General features: G+C 44.2%; 1 protein-coding gene across 1 annotated transcript in view; it reads left to right on the top strand.

Annotated features, from left to right (window-relative positions):
- Positions 1-244: 244 nt before the first annotated feature.
- Positions 245-20,313, top strand: part of uhrf1bp1l (UHRF1 binding protein 1-like) — a 119,960-nt gene continuing 99,891 nt past the window's right edge. The window contains exon 1 of the mRNA XM_007907722.2: positions 245-410. Coding sequence (XP_007905913.1) covers positions 367-410 — 44 coding nt within the window. The 5' untranslated portion in view covers positions 245-366. The remainder of the gene's footprint in view (positions 411-20,313) is intronic.

Below are 20,313 nucleotides of genomic sequence, written 5' to 3' on the forward strand. Positions count from 1 at the left end.
CCCCACTAGCCTCACTCTGGATTACCCTCAGACTCTGCCCCTTTAGCCTCACTCTGGATTCCCCTCAGACTCTGCCCCTTTAGCCTCACTCTGGATGCCCCTCAGACTCTGCCCCACTAGCCTCACTCTGGATTCCCCTCAGACTCTGCCCCTTTAGCCTCACTCTGGATCCCCCTCAGACTTTGCCCCAATAGCCTCACTCTGGTTCTCCCTCAGACTCTGCCCCACAAGCCTCACTCTGACAGAATTTATTGCTCGTTAACAGTAATGGACGTTTCGGGTTGTGAGAGTTCGTGAGGCTCTCTCCACGCACATCAAAAACTGAAATGAAACTGGTATCTTCTCACTTCCTGGAGCTGTGACGAGATGGCGGGACTCATCAAGAAACAGATCCTGAAGCACTTGTCCAGGTGAGAGCCGTAATCTGTGTGGGTCTGAGTGTGCGGATGTGTTGGGGCCTGCAGGTGCCCGGGTGGTAGGAACGGATGCTGTCCAGAGCCCCCCCCCCCACCCCCCCAACCACAACCCTCTTTAACCCGACTCCCACCCTCACCGGCTTTTCCACTTCACTAAATATTTTTCCGTGTAGAGAGGTTTTATTTCACTTTTGTTCGCTGAGCCTCCCCTGTGGAAAACTGGCAGCGCCGGTCATGTCCTGAGCCTGAGCCCTGGTTTCACTGCCAGGATCGCTCTGCAGCGCTCAGTGCGGGTCACGAGAAACTGGAAGCTCGGGTAGCGGGATCAGAAGCAGCTCTCTAAGCAGAGAGGGAGAAATGTTGGGCTGTGCAAACTTTTAAACAATTATTTCTGCTTCCCGTAAAACGGCTTTATTTTTTCGCTCTGTGGGAGGATTGCACAACGCTGCTTCGTGATACGAGTTTTGAGCCCACACAGTTATTGACACCGGCTGAGTCCCCTGGTCTTGTGGTTCGTATTGCACCCTTGACACTGGGGACTGGTGAGAAGGATCTGATCGACTGGTGACTTTTCACCCAAGGAGACGGTGAACTCAATGCACGAAAGAATAAGGTGTGCTCGATAATATCGGAGAATGGAACTGAACTTTGATTATTTTGAAAATGTTAAACCTTTCGGTTGGATTATAACGACTGACCTTTTAATCGAGAGCTCTGATCTTGCAGAGAAACCCATTTATAGTTTACATTGAGTACATTTGACTATTTTGGTTTGAAACAAGGTGGTTGTGTTTGTAAAATAATAATTCTTGCATTTGATATAGTGCCCTATTGTGTCTTCGAGATGTCCCAAAGCTCTTGACAGAATATACTGTAAAATGAATTGACTGTATATTTTGTGGGCAAACCACAGCAGTGTCGCACAAAAAGTCGTGGATTGAGTGATCAAATTATTTTTAAAAATTGTATTTGGAAGGAATTATTATCCCCGGAAAAGTGATCCGCCAATTGACCAACTTACTGTTAGGTAAACAGAGGTATGTGGAGTAAGGAAACTTGCCCAATGTTTCGTCCGGCCGGAAATCGAACCCAGGTCCTCTCGCTTACGAGGCGAATAAACGTATCCAGTCCCTTGGGATGTTCTCCCAACATGGAAGGCACTATACAATGTAGTTTTGTTGTTTATATTGTAAGGTCAAATAATGTCAAAATTCCAGTTATCTGTTAATAACATTTCCTAACCACTACATGTATTTCATACATACTTTTCACATAATGTTATTAGCATGTTGACTTGTTGAGAGGAAGTAAAATTGAAAAGATATGTGTCATTAGACACAACATAACAAAATTACATTTATAGAATGCCTTTCACTTCGGAAGGATGTCCCAAAGCGCTGGTCAGTCAGGGGTCAGGACCCGAGCATGGGGGAGGGGTGGGTGTAGGGGTGAGGGATGACAGAGAGGTGGGAGGGTGACCGAAGTCACGATCGAAAAGAAAGGTCTTGAGACCGGCCTTGAAGGAGGCAAGGGAGGAAGTGAGGCAAAGAGACTGGGATGGAGTTCTAGAGTGTGGGGGCAGAGAGGCTGAAAGCCCGGCCACCAATGGTAGGGCTGGTCGAGCGGGTGACATGGAGCAGGCCGGAGCCCGCTGAATAGAGGGAGCGGGCAGGTTGGTTGGGAGTCAGCAAGTCAGAGAGGTAGGAGGGGGCAAGGCCATGGATGGCCTTGAAAGTGAGGACAAGGATCTTGAATTTGATCCTCTGAGGGATGGAATTGTGCAAGGGTGGGAGTGATGGGGTCACGGAGTCTGGTGCGCGAGAGTACACGTGCTACAGAGTTTTGGATGATCTACAGAATGTTTTTTGTGATTACAAAAAGGCTCAGGATTGGTGTTTTCTTGTTTCTTTGGTCATAGTGAGTGATAAATACAATGGCTTGTGCATTTATCCAAGTGAAATCATCATTCGTTCTCAAAGAGCATTCCCTACTTTTTGATCAATGAAATATAATTTCAGGTTATGACCCGAATCAATTCAAAGTTGGAAGCAAATTAGCAAAGGTCAGTCAATTCAGTCTCCTTGATGCCAATTCTTTCCTAGGAGGCAAAAATATATATTGGGAGCATTTGGTTAAATTATTTTAATAACCATGTATGTTATAGACAATAAAGGATTCTTGGAATGATCACAGGGCTATAATCTGAACCAGTTCAGATGATCCTGTAAATTCAGAGAATGAAGGACAAAAGGCACAGAATTCCTTAGTTATCAACTTGCTACGACAATCATCGCCTTTTCAATGTCATCATTCATTGCGAATTTCTGTGCTCATCTGCCTCTATACGCTGAATTTGTTCTTTGTGTGATGACATTGAAAAGGCGATGATTGTCGTAGCAAGTTGATAACTAAGAATTCTGTGCATTTTATAAACAAGGATACTGGATAGTAGGTTGAATAGGCAACGTAAACAGTGAGGCATGCATAGAACAGCAGTTTCAGCTTGCCAGTTATGTTTTCGTCACAAGTAAAATCTCCAAATATGGGCACAATGTAGGTATTTGTTATTGTCCATATATTAGACTATATGTACCCGTTGCAGCTACGCTTGCAACCAAGGGATCCAATATGGAATGTAGATTTCAGTATTATTATACTTTATATCATATTGTTATACTTTATATTATAATATTTATATCAGATTATTATACTTTATTATACTTTATATTAGATTATTATACTTTGTATAAGAATAGGAAATCTCCCCAAAAGCCCATGGTTTTCTCTGTCGCTACTTTGTTGCAGAATAGGTTATTCCAGATGTATCTTTCTAGAACTGTGTGATTTCCTCTGTCGATACTTTTGCGTGCAGAGAGAGGAGAGGAGAAAGAGAGGGGTGGAGAGAAGGGAGGGGAGAGAGGGAGGGAGATAGATCACTTTATGGTGTGTGGATCAGTAACCAGAGGACACAATTTAAGATAATTGACAAAGAACCAAAGAGATGAGGAGAATTTGTTACAGTCTGGAATGAAAGAGTGGTGGAAGCAGATTCCCTAATAGCTTTCAAAAGGGAATTAGATAGATACTTAAAAAAGGAAACAATTACAGGACTATAGGGTAAGAGTGGGAGAGTGGAACGTAGTTGGTAGCTCTTTCAAAGAGCTGGCACAGACACTATGGGGTCCTTCTGTGCTGTATGATTCTATGATTCTTACCAACTGCCACAGTTCCTTGGATGCTGGTTGCTCACAGTATCTTACCCAAATGGCGATTCATGTTTGAGCCCTGATGGTGATGGCTGGCAGGGTATTTGATCAGAGTGAAGCATGGCAGCTGAGCCTATCCTGCAGTTTGTTGTTTCATCTCAAACACAGGTCGGTTACATAATGATCAGGAACCCTGCCTCATTTTATTTTTCTACTTTGCCCTCCACTCAACTTGGAGGCACTGAAGCTACAATAGTAGTACAGTATCACTAGTTCATCTAGGGATTCTATTGTACTGCTATATACAACCCGATGAACAGCCAGTCCTGATATAATGCAGCTACTCATTGGATTAAACCCTCTGAGACATTAGGAAAGCTCAGTGTGTAAATTGCATTGAAGATTTTTACATTTTTCAGTTCTAAAAATAGGTATTTAAATCTTTCATTGTACAATAACCACTGGTTAGATTTGTTGCTGCTTACACTATGCTGGTGAAAATATTGTTTTAATCCTAATCTGGAAAGAATATGTTTTTCTCAATCCAGTCAGCACTTTGAGATGCTATTCTTTGTGAAAGGTGCTATATAAATGCAAGTTGTCATCATTGTTGTTAAATGTTCTGTTTGTATGTATCACTGAGTGACTAATTTCAATGTATTTTTGCATTGCTTCCCATAATTCAGCTATATCAAACCAGTTTTGTCACACACAAGTGGGACCTTAATAATGCGACTGGCACAATGGCCTAACCTGCATTTCTAAGTAATGCTTATCAAGAATCAATAATATTGTTAGCTCCAGTGATTGTATTGAAAGGCCAAGACCTCCTCAGGGAAATGCTTTGAAGCCAAATTGTAATTTGGATTGTCTTTCTTCTTCATTCAGTACTAAAGTTAATGCAGTACAACTTATTTTAGAAAACTTGAGTTTGAGCTAACATATTTTCTCCGTGTTTCACCCACAAATATACGGTCAGTTCACTTTACAGTCTATTCTGTGAAGCGCTTTGAGACATCGAGAAGACATGAAAAGCGCTATATCAAATGCAAGGATTATTATTATTACCTTCATGGGATCAGGCTGATTAATACATTAATAAAATTAATTAATTTATTAATAATACATTAATAAAACAAGATGAAGTGTTTTGCTGATACTTGGGAAGCAAAACCTGATATTCAGGTTGCAGTGACATTGGCATAGGCTATGGAGATATCTAGCTGCTTGCCTGGACTCACCTGATGAGAAAATGAGGATAAGGTTACATATGAGAGACCATGAAAAAGAGAAAATGAATGGAAAAAGAACAAAAGGAATAACTATTAAACTTTTTTAATGCCTGAAAAACTAGTGGAAACAGGAAATAAATTAGATTATTATAGTGGAGGAAATGGATTTAGACTAGGCTTAAACTTTTTTTAGTCAGCTGGGTGTTTGACCCACGCAGAAATCCATTGCCAGGCTTAAGAGTATCCCAACCAATTTGAGGCTTCCATGGTTGTGCTGTCATCAGCTGTGCCCTGGAGTACTGCAGATGTGCCTCACTCAGGAGCTGGACATTCCATTGCAAAACTTGCCACCTTGAAACAAGTTGAGCTCCAAGGAGACTCACTTTACCTCTACCCCAAGGAAGAAAGTACCTAGTTGGTCATTTGTCATCTGATTTTTTTTTTTTGCGGGGTGGCAGCCAGGTATCTGACACGTGTGGAAACCCATCACCATGCTTAATAGTATCCAAACCAAGCTGAAATTTCCATGCATCCCATCTACACATTGAAATACCAGAGATAGATTGTTGGAGTGGAATCGTACTCTCTCCCTGGAGGGATGCATCCTGCTTACTTAATTTTGGAAAATATTAGATGCAGGTTGGCAAGAACCAAGGCTTGGTACCCCAGAATGCGAGTCAGGGCACTGCTGAAGCCTAACCAGCTGAAACCACATAGTTTGCCATTGATATTGCTGTCTGGCAAGCTTTCCCAATGCTTGTACAGCTCGGACCACTCTACCCGTTAGGGCTTTGACTTGCAGGGTTAATAGGAACTAAGTGGGATGACTCCCTGCCCTCAGTGACTGGTTTGCCCTTCCAGGTTTCTGCCGATCAGCCGATCAGTATGCTGTCATCAGCAGAGCCCTGGAACACTATGGATCCACCTGGTTCAGGGACTGAACTACTGAGACTGGCTGGCTTGATTCTGACAGAGGGCTGGTTGAATTCCGGCATTGGAATCTTCCCCCCTCCTCCCACCCAGGAGACTAGTAACTAGTTGGTCGTTCGACATCTGACAAGTGTGGGTTTGAGCCCTTGGTAGGTGGATGGTAGGTACAAGGAGCTCCCTGCGAGCTTCCTGGTGGGTAATGCATCACAGCATGAAATGCATCAGAGCATTGCCACTGTCTTCCTGTCCGCAGCTTAGACACACATCCCTTCCCAATCAGTGATGTCTCCACCAATTGAATGTGCAGAGTTTAAGCACCAGCTGTTTGAACACAGGTCTTGTATGCCACAAGCTTGACCTGCATTGGAACCTTGCTAATACCTTGATAATCCTGGAGGCGAAGAACAAACCCAGGCTTCTGTTTTCTACCACATCCCGACTCCCCGCCACCCCGTGCAAGTCATCTCCTCCAACCTTCACTGTGAGGAGATGCTGGATTTCCTTGAATCCAAAATCAAGGAAATCCGCTCCGCGGTCACTTCCCCTCCAACCTCCACCCACCCCCACCCCCTCCCTCCCACACTCCGACTCCTACTCATCCTCCCCTACACACCTTCGTACCCGTTTCCTCACCCTCTGTCACCAAACTCATCCTATCCCTCAAACCCACCACCTGCTCCCTTGACCCCATCCCCACTCCACTCCTTATCTCTCAGCTCCACCTCCTTGCCCCACGTATTACAGACATCATCAACCTGTCCCTCTCCTCTGGTTCTGTTCCCATTCCCCTAAAAACTGCCACCATCACTCCCACTTTGAAAAAACCCTCCCTTGATGCGTTGCAGCTATCAAGCTACCGGCCCATCTCCAACCTCCCTTTCCTGTCCATGGTCCTTGAAAGAGTTGTCGCCTCCCAGCTGCGCTCTTTCCTCTCCACCCATTCATTATTCGAACCCCTTCAGTCGGGTTTCCGTGCTGCCCATAGCACAGAAACTGCCCTGGTCAAGGTCACCAATGACATCCTGACCATCTGCGACCAGGGCTCCCTCTGCCTCCTCGTCCTCCTCGACCTATCCACAAACGGCTTCTCCTCCAGCCCCCGCACTGTCTCGTGCAGTGTCCCTCAGGGCTCTGTCCTCGGTCCCCTCCTCTTCACCCTCTATATGCTCCCCCTTGGTGACATCATCCGCAGACATGGGATTAACTTCCACATGTATGCGGATGACACCCAACTCTACCTTTCCTCCTCTACCCTCAACTCCATGACCACCGATGTCCTGTCAGCCTGACTGTCTGACATCGAGTCCTGGACGAGAGACAACTTTCTTCAGCTCAACGTGCATAAAACTGAGGCCCTCCTGATTGACTCGCGTCAGTGACTCTGCACCTCAGGCGCTGACAGCATCAGCATCCAAGGCTGCACTCTCCACCTCTCAAAGCCAGTCAGGAACCTCGGGGTTCTGTTCGACCCTGAGCTGTCCTTTCTTCCTCATATCCGCGCCACAACTGGCACCGCCTTCCATCACCTCCGGAATATCGCCAGACTACGGCACTACCTCACCCCTCACGCTGCTGAATCTCTGGTCCACGCCTTTATCACCTCAAGGCTGGACTATGGGAACTCTCTCCTCGCCGGCCTTCCCGGCACCTCCCTCCACAAGCTGCAGGTCATTCAGAACTCTGCAGCTCGTGTACTGTCCCGCACCAGGCTTCGCGACCACATCACTCCCACCCTCGCTCGCCTCCACTGGCTCCCATCCCCCAGAGGATCGAATTCAAGATCCTCATCCTCACCTACAAGGCCATTCACTGCCTTGCTCCCTCCTACCTCTCTGACCTACTATCCCCCTACTTACCTGTCCGAACCCTCCGTTCCTCTGGCTCCGGTCTGCTCCACATCCCCCGCCCCAACCGCCCTACCATCGGTGGCCGGGCCTTCAGCCTCTCAGCCCCTAGGCTCTGGAACTCCATCCCCCAGTGCCTTCGCCTTGCTTCCTCCCTTTCCTCCTTCAAGGCCGGTCTCAAGACCTTTCTCTTTGACCGTGCCTTCAGCTCCCCTCTCGACTCTCTGCTCCCTCCTCGTTCCCTCCCCTCACCCTGACCATTTCCCCCCTGCTCGGGTCCTGACCCAACTGTACAGCACCTTGGGACGTCCTCCCGACGTGAAAGGCGCTCTATAAGTGGAATCTTGTTGTTGTTCTTGAAGAGGGATGAACATGACCGAGTGCCTTTTGCCCCTTCTCAACGTGGTGTTTCAAGACAGTATCCAGGCTGAAGTTGGTGTCCACCACGACCCTGAGGTCAACAATTCGGACTGATGCTCCTTGTATCTTCCAATCAATTCCCTTGAAGCCTTCCTTTGGGCGTGCAGAACCATGATTCCGCACTTACCACCATGACCCACCACTTGGACCAGTGGCAAGATGGTGGGTGCAGCACAGAAGGTCTCCAGGTGAGTACGCTAACCACACAATATCATCTGCAAAGAGAAGCGCTGCAATCCTGTTAGAAAGACCTGGAACAAATACACTAAGTCCTTCCTTCTCGAAGCCATCCAACATGTTGTTGATGAACACATCAAATTGGGTGGGGACAATGGGCAACCTTGCCTGACCCCCTTTCCAGAGGGATAGGCTCAGTATCCTTCACTGTTGATTCTTATACGGATTTTGGGGCTAGAATACACATTCTGGATAAAATTCAGGATTCGGCCATGTACTCCCATGGCTTCCAGTTTCATCAGGAGATCCTCATGAGGCACAAGGTCAAATGCTGTGCTAAAGTTGATGATTGCAACGTTTGTGGGTTTCTCCTCAGCCTTACAACGTTCTGCAAACTTGTACAGAGCCACAACCTGTCCCACACATTCTTCACGAGAATGGAAGCCAGCCTGCTCCTTCCTGATGAAACTGTGATTTTCCAATACGTGATCTACATGTGCAGTGACTATCCGGAGCACCACTTTAAAAGCCCCTGTGTAGTTATCGATTTCGCTAGGGTCACCCTTCTTGTGGATAGACACCACAATTGCACTCTTGAACACTGAATGGTTGCATGCCTCAGAGAGAATCCTGTTGACCAGCGCTAGAAGGACAGCTCCAAGACGAGTTGGGGTTCCAGGCTTAGACCTGTTCTCCATCTTCTTCCTCAGAGCATCTTTTCGGAATTCATGACATCTGACAAGAGTGGGTTTGAGCCCCCACTCAGTGGGTGGCAGGTAACCGGAACTCTCTGTGAGCTTTCTAGTGGACCACAGCTCAGCGTGAAATGTGTTGGTATCATCTTCTTGCCCACAGCTTCGACAAACATTCCTTCCCATTGAGTGATGGTTCCACTAGTTGAAGGTGCAAGTTTAAGCAGCTCTGCAAACCATTCAAGGTGGATTCCAAGCTCCGGATGTTCAAACCAACTTGGACTTCGAGCAGCTGTCACCCCAAGCCTCAGTTACCTTATCAGCTATTTGATGGACATCTGCTTTCAACATGGTAAGAGGACCTTTACAGGGCAGCTTGTTCTGTGTTAGCCACCTTGATGTTCTCAAGGTCCAAGTCCAATGTTATGTACCAGGCTTACTCAGCACCAGCTGCTTAATAGCGATCCTCATGCGAGGGGCCTTGGTAAACAGAAGTGCCAGCTATGAAGCCGACTCCACCTCCAGGGTGCTCGGCGACAATTCAGTGTAGGTCAGAGCCTTCCCTCCCTGCAGCTGCCTTTTGTGTTTGCAGACGGCAAGCACAGGATTTTTCCACAAATCCACCTGAACATTTTTCACCATTTTAGAGATGGCTAAAATCAAGTTAAGCAAAGTACGATATTGCCAGTTTACTCAATGACTTATAAAACATGGATTCAATTTTTAAAATTAATTTTGTCAATTTCTGAGCCATTTTGTTCTGGAAAATCTTGGACATGTTCTATATCTGGGACATAGTAGGTCACCCTGACTCAGGCTGCTAGCATTCTTGCCACCGAGTCAGAAACGTGGTATTCAAGTCCCACGTTAAATAATAAAATAATCCTTGCATTTGATAAAGCGCTTTTCACGTCGGGAGGACGTCCCAAAGCGCTTCACAGAACACACTGTAAAATGAATTGACTGTATATTTGTGGGCGAACGCGGCAGCCAATTGCGCACAGCAATGTCCCACAAACAGTGGTAGATTGAAAATGACCAATTTATTATTGTTTTTGGTTTTGGAGGGATTATTGTTAGGCGTGTGGAGTAAGGAAACTTGCCCAAGGTTTCGCCCTGCCTGGAATTGCAAAGGGAGTGCTCTAACCACTGAGCTACAGGACTCCATGTTGGGCCTTAGCTGACTCTCCAGTGCAATGCTGGGCATGTGCTGCATTGTTGGAGGTGCCGTCCTTTGGTTGAGACGTTAAAGATCCATGGCATAATTCAAAAAGGTAAGGGAGTTTCTCATGATGTTCTCAAATAAAGTTGATCATTTGTTTTATAGCTGTTTGTAGGACATTGCTGTGTGCAAAATTCGCTGATCCATTTGTCCACAAAAGACACAACACTTCACAGTACATCTTCCTGATGTGAAAAACGCTATACCATATTTAACTATTACATCGTCCTCAGATATAATCAGATTGAAACCAATTTCTATGTATGTGTGTGCTAGTTTTTACTCATTTCCTTTATCAGGCATCTTCTGAATGGAATTATTTCATTTAATTGTGGGGCAGTTCTGTCCTGTTGGCTCATGCCTATTCAGATCTAGATGTAACTGTGCTCAATCTCTAGAAACATGATAATATCTGTTTTGTGAACAAGAGTGGGAGTTTTCTGTGTTTGATCTTATTCTTTGATCACAATTTTGCTTGATGGTGGAATACCGAATCTTACCTTTATCTCTATGTACGCATTTTTTTTTACTCAAGAATGGGTGGAAAAGAGGATTGACTTAGATTTGTGAAGTTTTGTTTTGCATTTCTCCCTGGGCCAGGACTGAGTGAAGTAGGAACTTTGTTTCAGTTCCAACAGCTGAATTAATTATTCAGTGGTCTGTACCTGCACATGAGTGTTTTGATGTCACTATTGAATTACACAAAGCAGTGCAAAAACTGCCCTGATGCTAATTTTATTGTGACACGTAAGAACATAAGAATTTGTCAGATGAAGAAGACCAAGATCCATCCCATTTCTCCTTCCACCAACCATCCTGGCAGTATCTTGCACACATCATGTCCTAAACAATATACTGTATCCCCAGATATTATTTTCTGAAAGAAATCTCTTATTTATTCTTGATAGAATCAACACTTTCTGCTTCCACTGTCAGTCTCCCGAGGGAGCCTGTTCCATACATTTACTACTTGCTTACTGAAGTAGTGGTTCCCCAGACTTGTTCTGAATTTGCCCGCCTTCAATTGTGTTGTGTCCTCTGGTTCTACTGTTCTGGACAAGATAAAATCCCCTTTAAACATATTTATTTGGTCAACACACTCGCTGCTTGATGATCCCCATCATCATTGTAATTTATAGTAATATTCATCAAATGATAATTTGGTCACTCAATCCACGACTGTTTGTGGGACATTACTGTGTGCAATTGGCTGCTGCATTTCGCCCACAAATATACAGTCAATTGACTTTACAATATATTATGAGAAGTTCTTTGAGATGTCTAGAAGACGTGAAAAGTGCTATATCAAATGCAGGGATTATTATTACACATACTTAATGGTACACCAGAAATCAATTTTTTAACCTCTAAGCCATTTAGATTGTGCAGAATTGTGAAAAATTCTTGAATTCAGTCTTAATTAGGAAGTGAGCTGTCACAGTTTAAAAAAAACACCATGGCAAATTACTTTGAAAAAAGCTTGATATTTTTGCTCACTAGCCTTTTATTGGACCCTGCCAATTTAGGATTTGCAAATTGCCAGGTACAATTTTGGAAACCGGAATTTGAAGTGAACACAGGTTAGGGAGTTATGAGTAGTGCACTCTTGCTTCTGGGTCAGAGGATTGTGGTTTCAAACCGCGTGTGGGAGCTCATAGTCCAGGCTAACTCTCCAGTGCAGTATTGTTAAGTAAGCTGGTGTTTGCTGGACAAAGGGAATGGCCTGTATATAAATGTAATTTGGTCAGGAGGGGTGGGTGGTTGTCAAGGACATTGAGGGGAAAGAGGGAGCTTTCTGTGAGAAAACTGCGTGGCATCTGTCCTCGGCCGCCCCCTTGGCGGCGATCATGGGAGGCTCTGATCATCTACAACAACAAAATTACATTTGTATAGCGCCTTTCACTTTGGGAGGACGTCCCAAGATGCTGACCCATAGAAACACTACCCTCATTTCTCCTTCTTGCACTCACTCTTTCTCCCTCTCGCACACATTCTCTCTTTCTCTCAATTACTCCCTCTCACTCCCCCTCCTTCTGTTTCCCCTCTCAATCACTCCCTCTCACTATTTCTTTCTCTCCCCCTCTCTGTCAATCACTCTCCCTTTCTCTCTCCCTCTCTCACACACCCTCTCTCACTTTCCCCTCACCCACTCTCTTTCTCTCCTCTCTCACACATTCTCAATCACTCTCTCTCTCTATCATGCTCTCTCTCCCCCCCACCCACCATCTCTCACTCACTCTCTCAACGGCTTTGGCAATGGAAACAGCTGCTCACGCAATCCCGTGACAGACAACAGTAACGGCTGGCATTGTTTCCACTCCCTGTGCTGCATCCTCCCAACCTCTGACTCTGTCCTGAGAGGACGTTCGTCGGGCTGGGAGGGAGCAGGGCGGCCCGAATTTGGAAATGGTCTCTGGCTGCATGAAATTGTCCGCCAGGCTGGATGAAACCGCCTGTTGAACCACACTGATCTGGAACATCAAGGGGCTAGTACATCACAAGTTGTGTTGGTGGTCCTACCATCACACTGAAGGCAGAAATCCGTTGAATAGCTGATGAGAAAACTCCGAGCTGCTGGAAGGCATTATTTGAAGTCTGGGTTTGTGATCAGATACTCACATATCCAGGGCTTGGCATCTATCTATCTTGGTGTGTTGAAAGATAAGTGGCTGTTGCTGAAGCTCTACACTTCTTCTAACTGCTACTCACCAAGAGATTTGCAAAGAGCCCATTTGTGTACAGGATGTCCCACAAACAACTACAACAAATTACATTTGTATAACACTTTTCATATCAGGAGGACGTTCCAAGGCGCTGGACAGTCAGGGATCCGCACCGAGCTGGTAGTTCGGATCAGGAGGAGTGGAGGGTGGGATGGTAGGGGTAAGATGGTGACCGAAGGTAAGGTCGAAGAGGAGGTTCTTCAGATGGGTCTTGAAAGAGGCAAGGGATGGGGTGAGGCAGAGGGACTATGGAATGGTGTTCCAGAGGTTGGGGGCAGAGAGGCTTCAAGTCCTGATGCTCAGCCAGAATGGTCTATCATCAATAGCACTTTGGAGTACTGCAGACTTGCCTGTTTTAAGAAACAGGCTACCGAGACAGCAACAGAATGTATATTTCATTGCCAAGCATATCGGCATGGATCCAGCTCAGTCACAAGGAGGCACTGCTTACTAACCCCTTCCAAAGAGGATAGTCACTAGTTATCCTCTTTGGTTAGGTAACCAAAAACCACGGGTTTGGGCTTCCACTCTCACTAGGTGGAAAGCAAATACCAGAAATTCCTTGCAAGCCTTTTGCTGAGCAGCATACCTGAGCATGAAATGGTTGAGAGCATTGCCATCCTCATTCTTCCCACATCACACTTCAACCCTTAAGGTGGTGGCACTGATGCCATGAATATCATCTTAACAACAAATTGCTTTACTGTTTTGAGACATGGTATGTTTTCCTGGATAATTTTAGGAACATGAGAACATAAGAAATGCTAGATGAAAAAGACCAAGATCCATCTGGCTCGCATACACATTTGTCCCAAACTACCTATGTACTGTATTTCCTAAAAGAAAATTATGTAATCTGTGTTTGAAAGAATCAACACTTCCTGCTTCAACCTAGGGAACCTGTTCCACAGGTTCACTATTCGCTCAACCTATTCTAACCTATTACTTTATCATATTTTATCATTTTGTCATTTTAATCTATTACTATTTTAACCTATTGCTTGTTTTTACCTAATAGAGTGTCACAGCAGATAGTTAGATAGCAAGTGTCCAGGATTGAATCATATGACTTCACAATTTATCAGGATCTATTATGTGACTTGCCCGGGGAATGTCCTATCGTAACCTACAGTATAAATCAAATACATTTAGAGAGTTGGAATATTGTACACTTTTATCCCTGAAATCTAGGTTAAATTCCAGGCTGGAACAGAAAAAAATCACATTCTTATTCTCTTGTGAATTATTGTCAATCTCAGCTCGGTTTCCAGTGACCCAAATAGTCCGTTGCTCAATATATTTTTAATTTAATTCTTAATTTAACAGTCTGGCTCAGGAAAAATAATAATGACTGCTGATTTTGGGTGGTAATGCTAGTAGCAATGGAGAGAACTCTATCTCCCACAAAACACTTTAAAGTATTGCCAGTGAAGAGTTTTGGGCTGTTCTTTTGACCTGAAGCAGCTATGCCAAATGCAAGGATTATTGACGTTATTATCATTATTATTATCTGATCTATCTTGCTACAACTTGATCTAGACACTGGCAATTTCAGTAGAGGGAATATTTGAGCAGATAGATTTTATTTGTTCAACAGGAAATTGAAAAGTTCTAGAAACTTATGAGCCCAATAAAGTCAGCAGATAAATATAGATAAGATGTCCTTTGAAGTGCTCTTTGTGGCTTTTAAAATAATGTGTAAACATAAAAGTTTTCTTTTTATATCAAGGGTGAAACTAAAATTAGAACATACTGCTAAAGCTTTGCTTAACAGTTTTGATAGATTATCAAATACAATCTGAATGTGTGCTGGTAGGTATCAATTGAGTACTGAAGTTTTTGTGATCAAAATGCATAATGATTCACAACACAAATTTTACTATTTCAATTAATTCTACTATTTTATTAAAAATAATGAATACTTAGACTGAAAGCGCCCATGTTTAATGAGTAGGTACGTTCCTCAGATGTTTGGAGGAGCTATTGCTGTAATATTGCCCCCCAAAAAGTCACACTACAGTGTATCCCATTAAGCACTTTGGTTCATCATTCTGAGTGAAAAGTGCTATACCAAAGCAAAGATTATTATTATTTTTCAATTATGCTAATAACATTTTTAAATTGTGAGAACATGCTAAAACCTTTAATTCTGTTTGTTTGCTTCCACCTTTCGTCATCTTGTCAATCTTCTATACAATATTTTGAATGTAGACATTCTTTCTATTCTATCCATTTTGTACATTTTATTTGCTTAATCAATAAGCCAACCATTGATTAAGATGTCCTTAAATGTCATAAGATCTGTTCTATCCTCTAGCTGCTTCCACAGCTGCCTTTCTTACATGCAGTATCGAGTCCCACAACGTAGTTTGCCCTCCACATGAAGATATCATAATCTTTTCATAATGGGTACTTTTTCGGTGTTGTGTTTTTTTTGTAAAATACAGCCCCTGGGTGAATAATTGGGTTGGGTGGGTGAATAATTAGTACTTTTCAAACGAGATTAAACGAAACCTGAGGTAATCATTTTTGGATTGAAATTTGAAAGCCTAAAGTTGCCAAGATATCTCTGCATCTTAAATTGCATTGTTTATGATTCTGGAAAACAATGCAGTAAACCTCACAAGCTGTATCAGTTGGAACCTTACATGTATTATGACTTATGCAGAGTATACGTTATGTAGAAACTGCACAAGTCGTATCATTTATCATTTATGATATGTAAAGTTTTGTATAGGTCAGGTTTTATATAATTTACACATAACAAATACACAAGTATTTGGGGAGGGTAAATTTGCAGGGATATGGGAAAGCGGGGGGAGTGAGATTAATTTGGGTATAGCTCTTTCAAAGAGCCAGCACAGACATGATGGGCCGAATAATTTCCTTCTGTGCTGTATAATTCTATGAACTGGCTGATGACATTAAGGCAAGATTTCTGTAACTAACCCATGCATATTAAAGCTATGGTAGCCCATTTTTTCCATATATGGTAACTTTACAGTCCTGTGCCTCATGTGCACAAAATGTTTACTGTACAATTAATCAAATCAAACAAGTTTCAAAGCAGAACTGTTTTAATAGAACATAAACTCTTAAAAAGAACTGTAGTGTATTAACATTGCAATAATATTGTAACTGAATTATCAAGCTTTTTTTAAATAAAATGTAAGTCAGACATAAACCCTCAATTCACTTTGCCTGAAGTATGTGACTTCAAATCAAATTTGGAGGCAATGTCCTTTTTCATTTCAGGATTTGTCCAGCAAAATTCTACTCTTTCTCCTACACGTCATTCGTTTCCCAGTACTTCAACAGCTGAGACACAGTTTGACTGTCAGTACTACACAGTCCATCCAACCTTTTGTGTACACTTATATTTCCAGTGAAACAAGTTTAAAGCCATAGTAGCACAATGGGCTGTTTAGGTTGAAAACGTTTATTTCCTGAACCGTGTCCTTTGAGATTTGAATTTCTGTTGTGCTCCATTTGTTTTACACATGAGAAGTTATGTTCAACAACTGTATCTTTTAAAATGCTAGTGATTTGGTGTACTGTACTTCACAACCATTTGGTGTAGCGGGTGAGGGCTTTTAAAAGCCTATTAAAGACATGAGGTAAATGTTCAATAATCTTGCATGAATAAAGAATTCATAATTCATGAGTTAGATTTAAACCTATATTGATGCACTGTGTTTAACAAGAATACAAAAAAAAGCTTTCTCTTTATTTCTCCCAGTGTCCTGGCCAACAATTCTGAAGATAAAATCAATCATACACTTTACGGCTGTTCTGTGTCACATTGCAGAACGAAAATTGGCAGTGGTATTTGCCTACTGACTGGCTCAGGGAGGTGGAGTGTGCATCCATGGATGGTAACGCTGCCAGTGCCTGAGGTGTGGAGGTCCTGACGGGAGTCAATCAGGAGAGCCTTAGTCTTGTTGAGGTTCAACTGTAGAAAGTTAGCTCTCATCCAGGACTTGATATCTGACAGACATTCTGTCAGGATAGCAGTGATCCTGAAGTCGAGGGTGGAGGCAGAGAGATAGCGTTGGGTGTCAGCGTGGAAGTTGACCCCATATCTGCGGATGATGTTACCAAGTGGGAGTATGTACAGGTTGAAGAGGAGAGGACCAAGGACAGAGCCCTGATTGAGGAACACCACACGAGACGGTGCGGGGGCTGGAGAAGAAGCTGTTTGTAGAGACAAAGTGGAGACGGTGTGAGAGGCAGGATGAATGTTGAATGTTGAGGTAAGAGGAGAGGTGATTGAGCAGGATAGAGTAGTAAACTGTACCAAAGGCAGCAAAGAGGTCAAGGAGGACGAGGAGACAGAGAAAGCCCAAGTCATAGATGGACAGAATATCATTCATCACTTTAACTAGCGCTTTTTCTGTGCTGTGGGCAGCAGAGAAACCCAATTGGAGAGGTTTGTATAGGGAGTGATGGAAGAGGAAGGAGTGAAGTTGGGAAGCAACAACTCATTCAGGAACCTTGGAAAGGATAGGTAGGTTGGAGATGGGGGAGTAATTTGAAAGCAGGGATGAGTCCAGGGAAGGTTTTTTGAAGATGGGATGACGACAGCTGCTTTTAAGGGGATAGGAACGGTGCCAGAAGACAGGGAGAGGTTGATGAGGTCTGTGAGTAGAGGGGCAAGGAGGTGGAGCTGGCAGGTAAGGAGAGGGGTAAGGATAGGTTCGAGGGAGCAGGTGGTGGGTTTTGTGTAGGTTATAATGGTAGTGAGATAGGACGGGGAAGGCAGGTTCGAAGGTGTGGAGGGAGGGATGCATAGGGATTGGTGTGTGAGGGGGAAATGGGGAGGAGGTAATGGTTGAGAGGGCAGAGGCGGCTTAGTGGATCCCCTGGATTTTGGTCCAGCATCTCCTCGCAATTGGAGTTGGAGGAGAGAATGAGCGAGGCATGAGAGGCTGGGCGGAGGAGCCGGTTGGTGGGGGAGAAGAGGACCCTGGTGTTATCTTGGTCTCCCAGATTATCTTGGGGTGGAAGGATGATTTAGTGGAGCTGAGGGTGGAGTGGTAAGTTTTAATGCCAAATCTGCCGATGGACCATTAAATTAGATTTGAGACAGGTGCATTTGGCAGTACGTGCTTGTCTCTTGAGGGAGTGGAGGTGGCTGGTGTCCCAGGGTGAATTGCGTGAGCAGGAGGTGGTTCGGGAGATGATGGAGGGCAAGGGCATTGAGAGTGGTGGAGAGGGAGTTGTAGAGAGTTACCGAGGAGGATAGGTCTTTGCAGGGAAAGCCCAGAGGGGGAGGAATTCAGATGACTCCAGGGCAGCGGAGAGGGAGCGGGAGATTTTTTCCAGGGGTGGTAGGAGATGGCGGTGGGTTGAGTCGCAGTGGCGCAAGGGATTGAGGAGTTAAGGGAGATGAAATAGTGGCCCTAGATGGCTTTGTCGGTGATGATGAGGTCCGAGACTCTGAAGCCCCGAAAGTCACCAGGTCAAGCGGATGACCATGAACGTGGGTGGCAGAGTGGATGTGGAGGGAGAGGTTGTGAGAGGAGAGGAGAAGTCAGAGGAGATAGAGCAAGAGAGGGTGAAGTGCAGGATGAATTGGTTGCCAAAGATGAGGAGGCATTCAGAGCAGAGGCAGAGGGAAGCTAGAAGGGTGAAGATGTCAAATAGGAAGGTGGGGCAAGTTTGGAGGGATGACAAACTAGGAGAATTTTGAGAGAAAGATTGGAGGGATGATAGAGGGTAAGGTGCTCAAAGGAGGGGAATGAAGTGGAGGAGTAAGGAAATAGGGCAAGTGAGGTGGCAGAGATGAGATGGGAGGAACGGTATGGGAGGATTGGCAGGGAGAGTGGGAATGTGGATGAGGGAGGAGAGGTTTGCCCCTGGGGTCTTGGGCTGGTGGGCCTTGCGGCGATAGTGGGGGATGGGGCAGTCAGCAAGGCTGCTGCTGGACAGCTAAGGCCGAGTGCCACAATGAGCCTGATGGAGAATTCCGAGGCTGGAGCAGAGGGAGGCTGTGGGACGGTCAAGTGGGGATAGATGAAAAGGATGAAGGGAGAGGAGGACAGAATAGGAGTGATGAGGGGTAGAGGACAGGGATGCGGGCATTTTGGGGGAAAGCAGGCTCGGGTCGGGCGCGGAGCCAAAATACGCACGCTGAGACTAGAGGCAGGTGGTTAGCGATATAGTATCTTCTCATTTTAGTGTTGCATTTTTAAGCTGAAATGTTAATTACATGTTTGACACCTGTTCACAATGCCAAACACAGGTATTGCTGCTCGGTAATTCCATAGTGTTGTCCTGGAATGCAAACTAAGGTTTCCATGTTAGCTGTTTGCTTGTTGACTCTGTTGTGTTCTTTTATCAAATAAGGAACTCTTATAACTCTGTTCAAGTCAATTTACCTTTGGCTTCTGGTTTACCAATAACTTCTTGTCTTGAAACTTGCTTTGAGTGTTATGAATATTTCCTGATGCTTATTACAATTTTTATGGCATCTACTGTATGATTTATGACAATGTAGTGCTTGTTTCTGGCTCAATAAAAAGGACTGGCTGATGGAAGGAATCCTGTTTGCAGGAATGCCCCAGGTTTCTTAAGGACTGGATGAATCATGCATGGGGCTGTATGCATGATTCTTTGAATGAATTTAGATTCATCCAAAGAATCATGCTTACAAGCCCCATGTCCAGGAGGAATTGCTGGAGTTGTGCTAGGGTCATTTAATGTTAGTACCATGCACATAGCTAAAGATATATGACAATACATTGTTATTCCTATTTACCTCATGTCTGCAATATCATTGGTTTTATGAATTTATTGTTGGTGTCCAATACGTTTCCACATATAGGCAGGTTTATTTCTGACACGTTGAAGAATTAATCTTTTATTCCCCCCCCAATTACTGTATTCTCTTCTAGGTTTCTCTCCTCCTTGTGAAGGCACCCAACTAATTTTTCCCCCTTCAATTGAGGTTTGGGTGCCCCTTCACTGCCTCACCTGAGTAGCCATTATTATTATTATTAATGGGTAAGCCCTGATAGATTGGTCAACCCTGTATCATGCTCAAAGAGTTCATTGGTGTAAGTGCTGCTACGGAGCTTTAAGCAAGTTTCTCTCCTCCATGCACCTCTATTTACCTAGCAGTAAGGAGGAACTGGTTTGTTAATTGATTGGCGGATCGCTTCCTGGCGGTAATAATCCATTAAAAACAATTAATAATTTGGTCACTCAATCCATGACTGTTTGTGGGCAGCGTTTTGCCCACAAATTGTACAGTCAATTCACTTTACTGTGAAGAGCTTTGAGACTGCTCAACAACGTGATAAGGCGCTATATCAAATGTAAGGATTATTATTAAGTGTTAATAATAATAATCCTTGCATTTGATATAGCGCTTTTCACGTCTTCTCGACGTCTCAAAGCGCTTCACAGAATAGACTGTAAAGTGAATTGACTGTATAGTTGTGGGCGAA

Source organism: Callorhinchus milii, unplaced genomic scaffold, assembly GCF_018977255.1.
Source record: "Callorhinchus milii isolate IMCB2004 unplaced genomic scaffold, IMCB_Cmil_1.0 Scaffold5, whole genome shotgun sequence".
Taxonomy (NCBI): Eukaryota; Metazoa; Chordata; class Chondrichthyes; order Chimaeriformes; family Callorhinchidae; genus Callorhinchus; species Callorhinchus milii.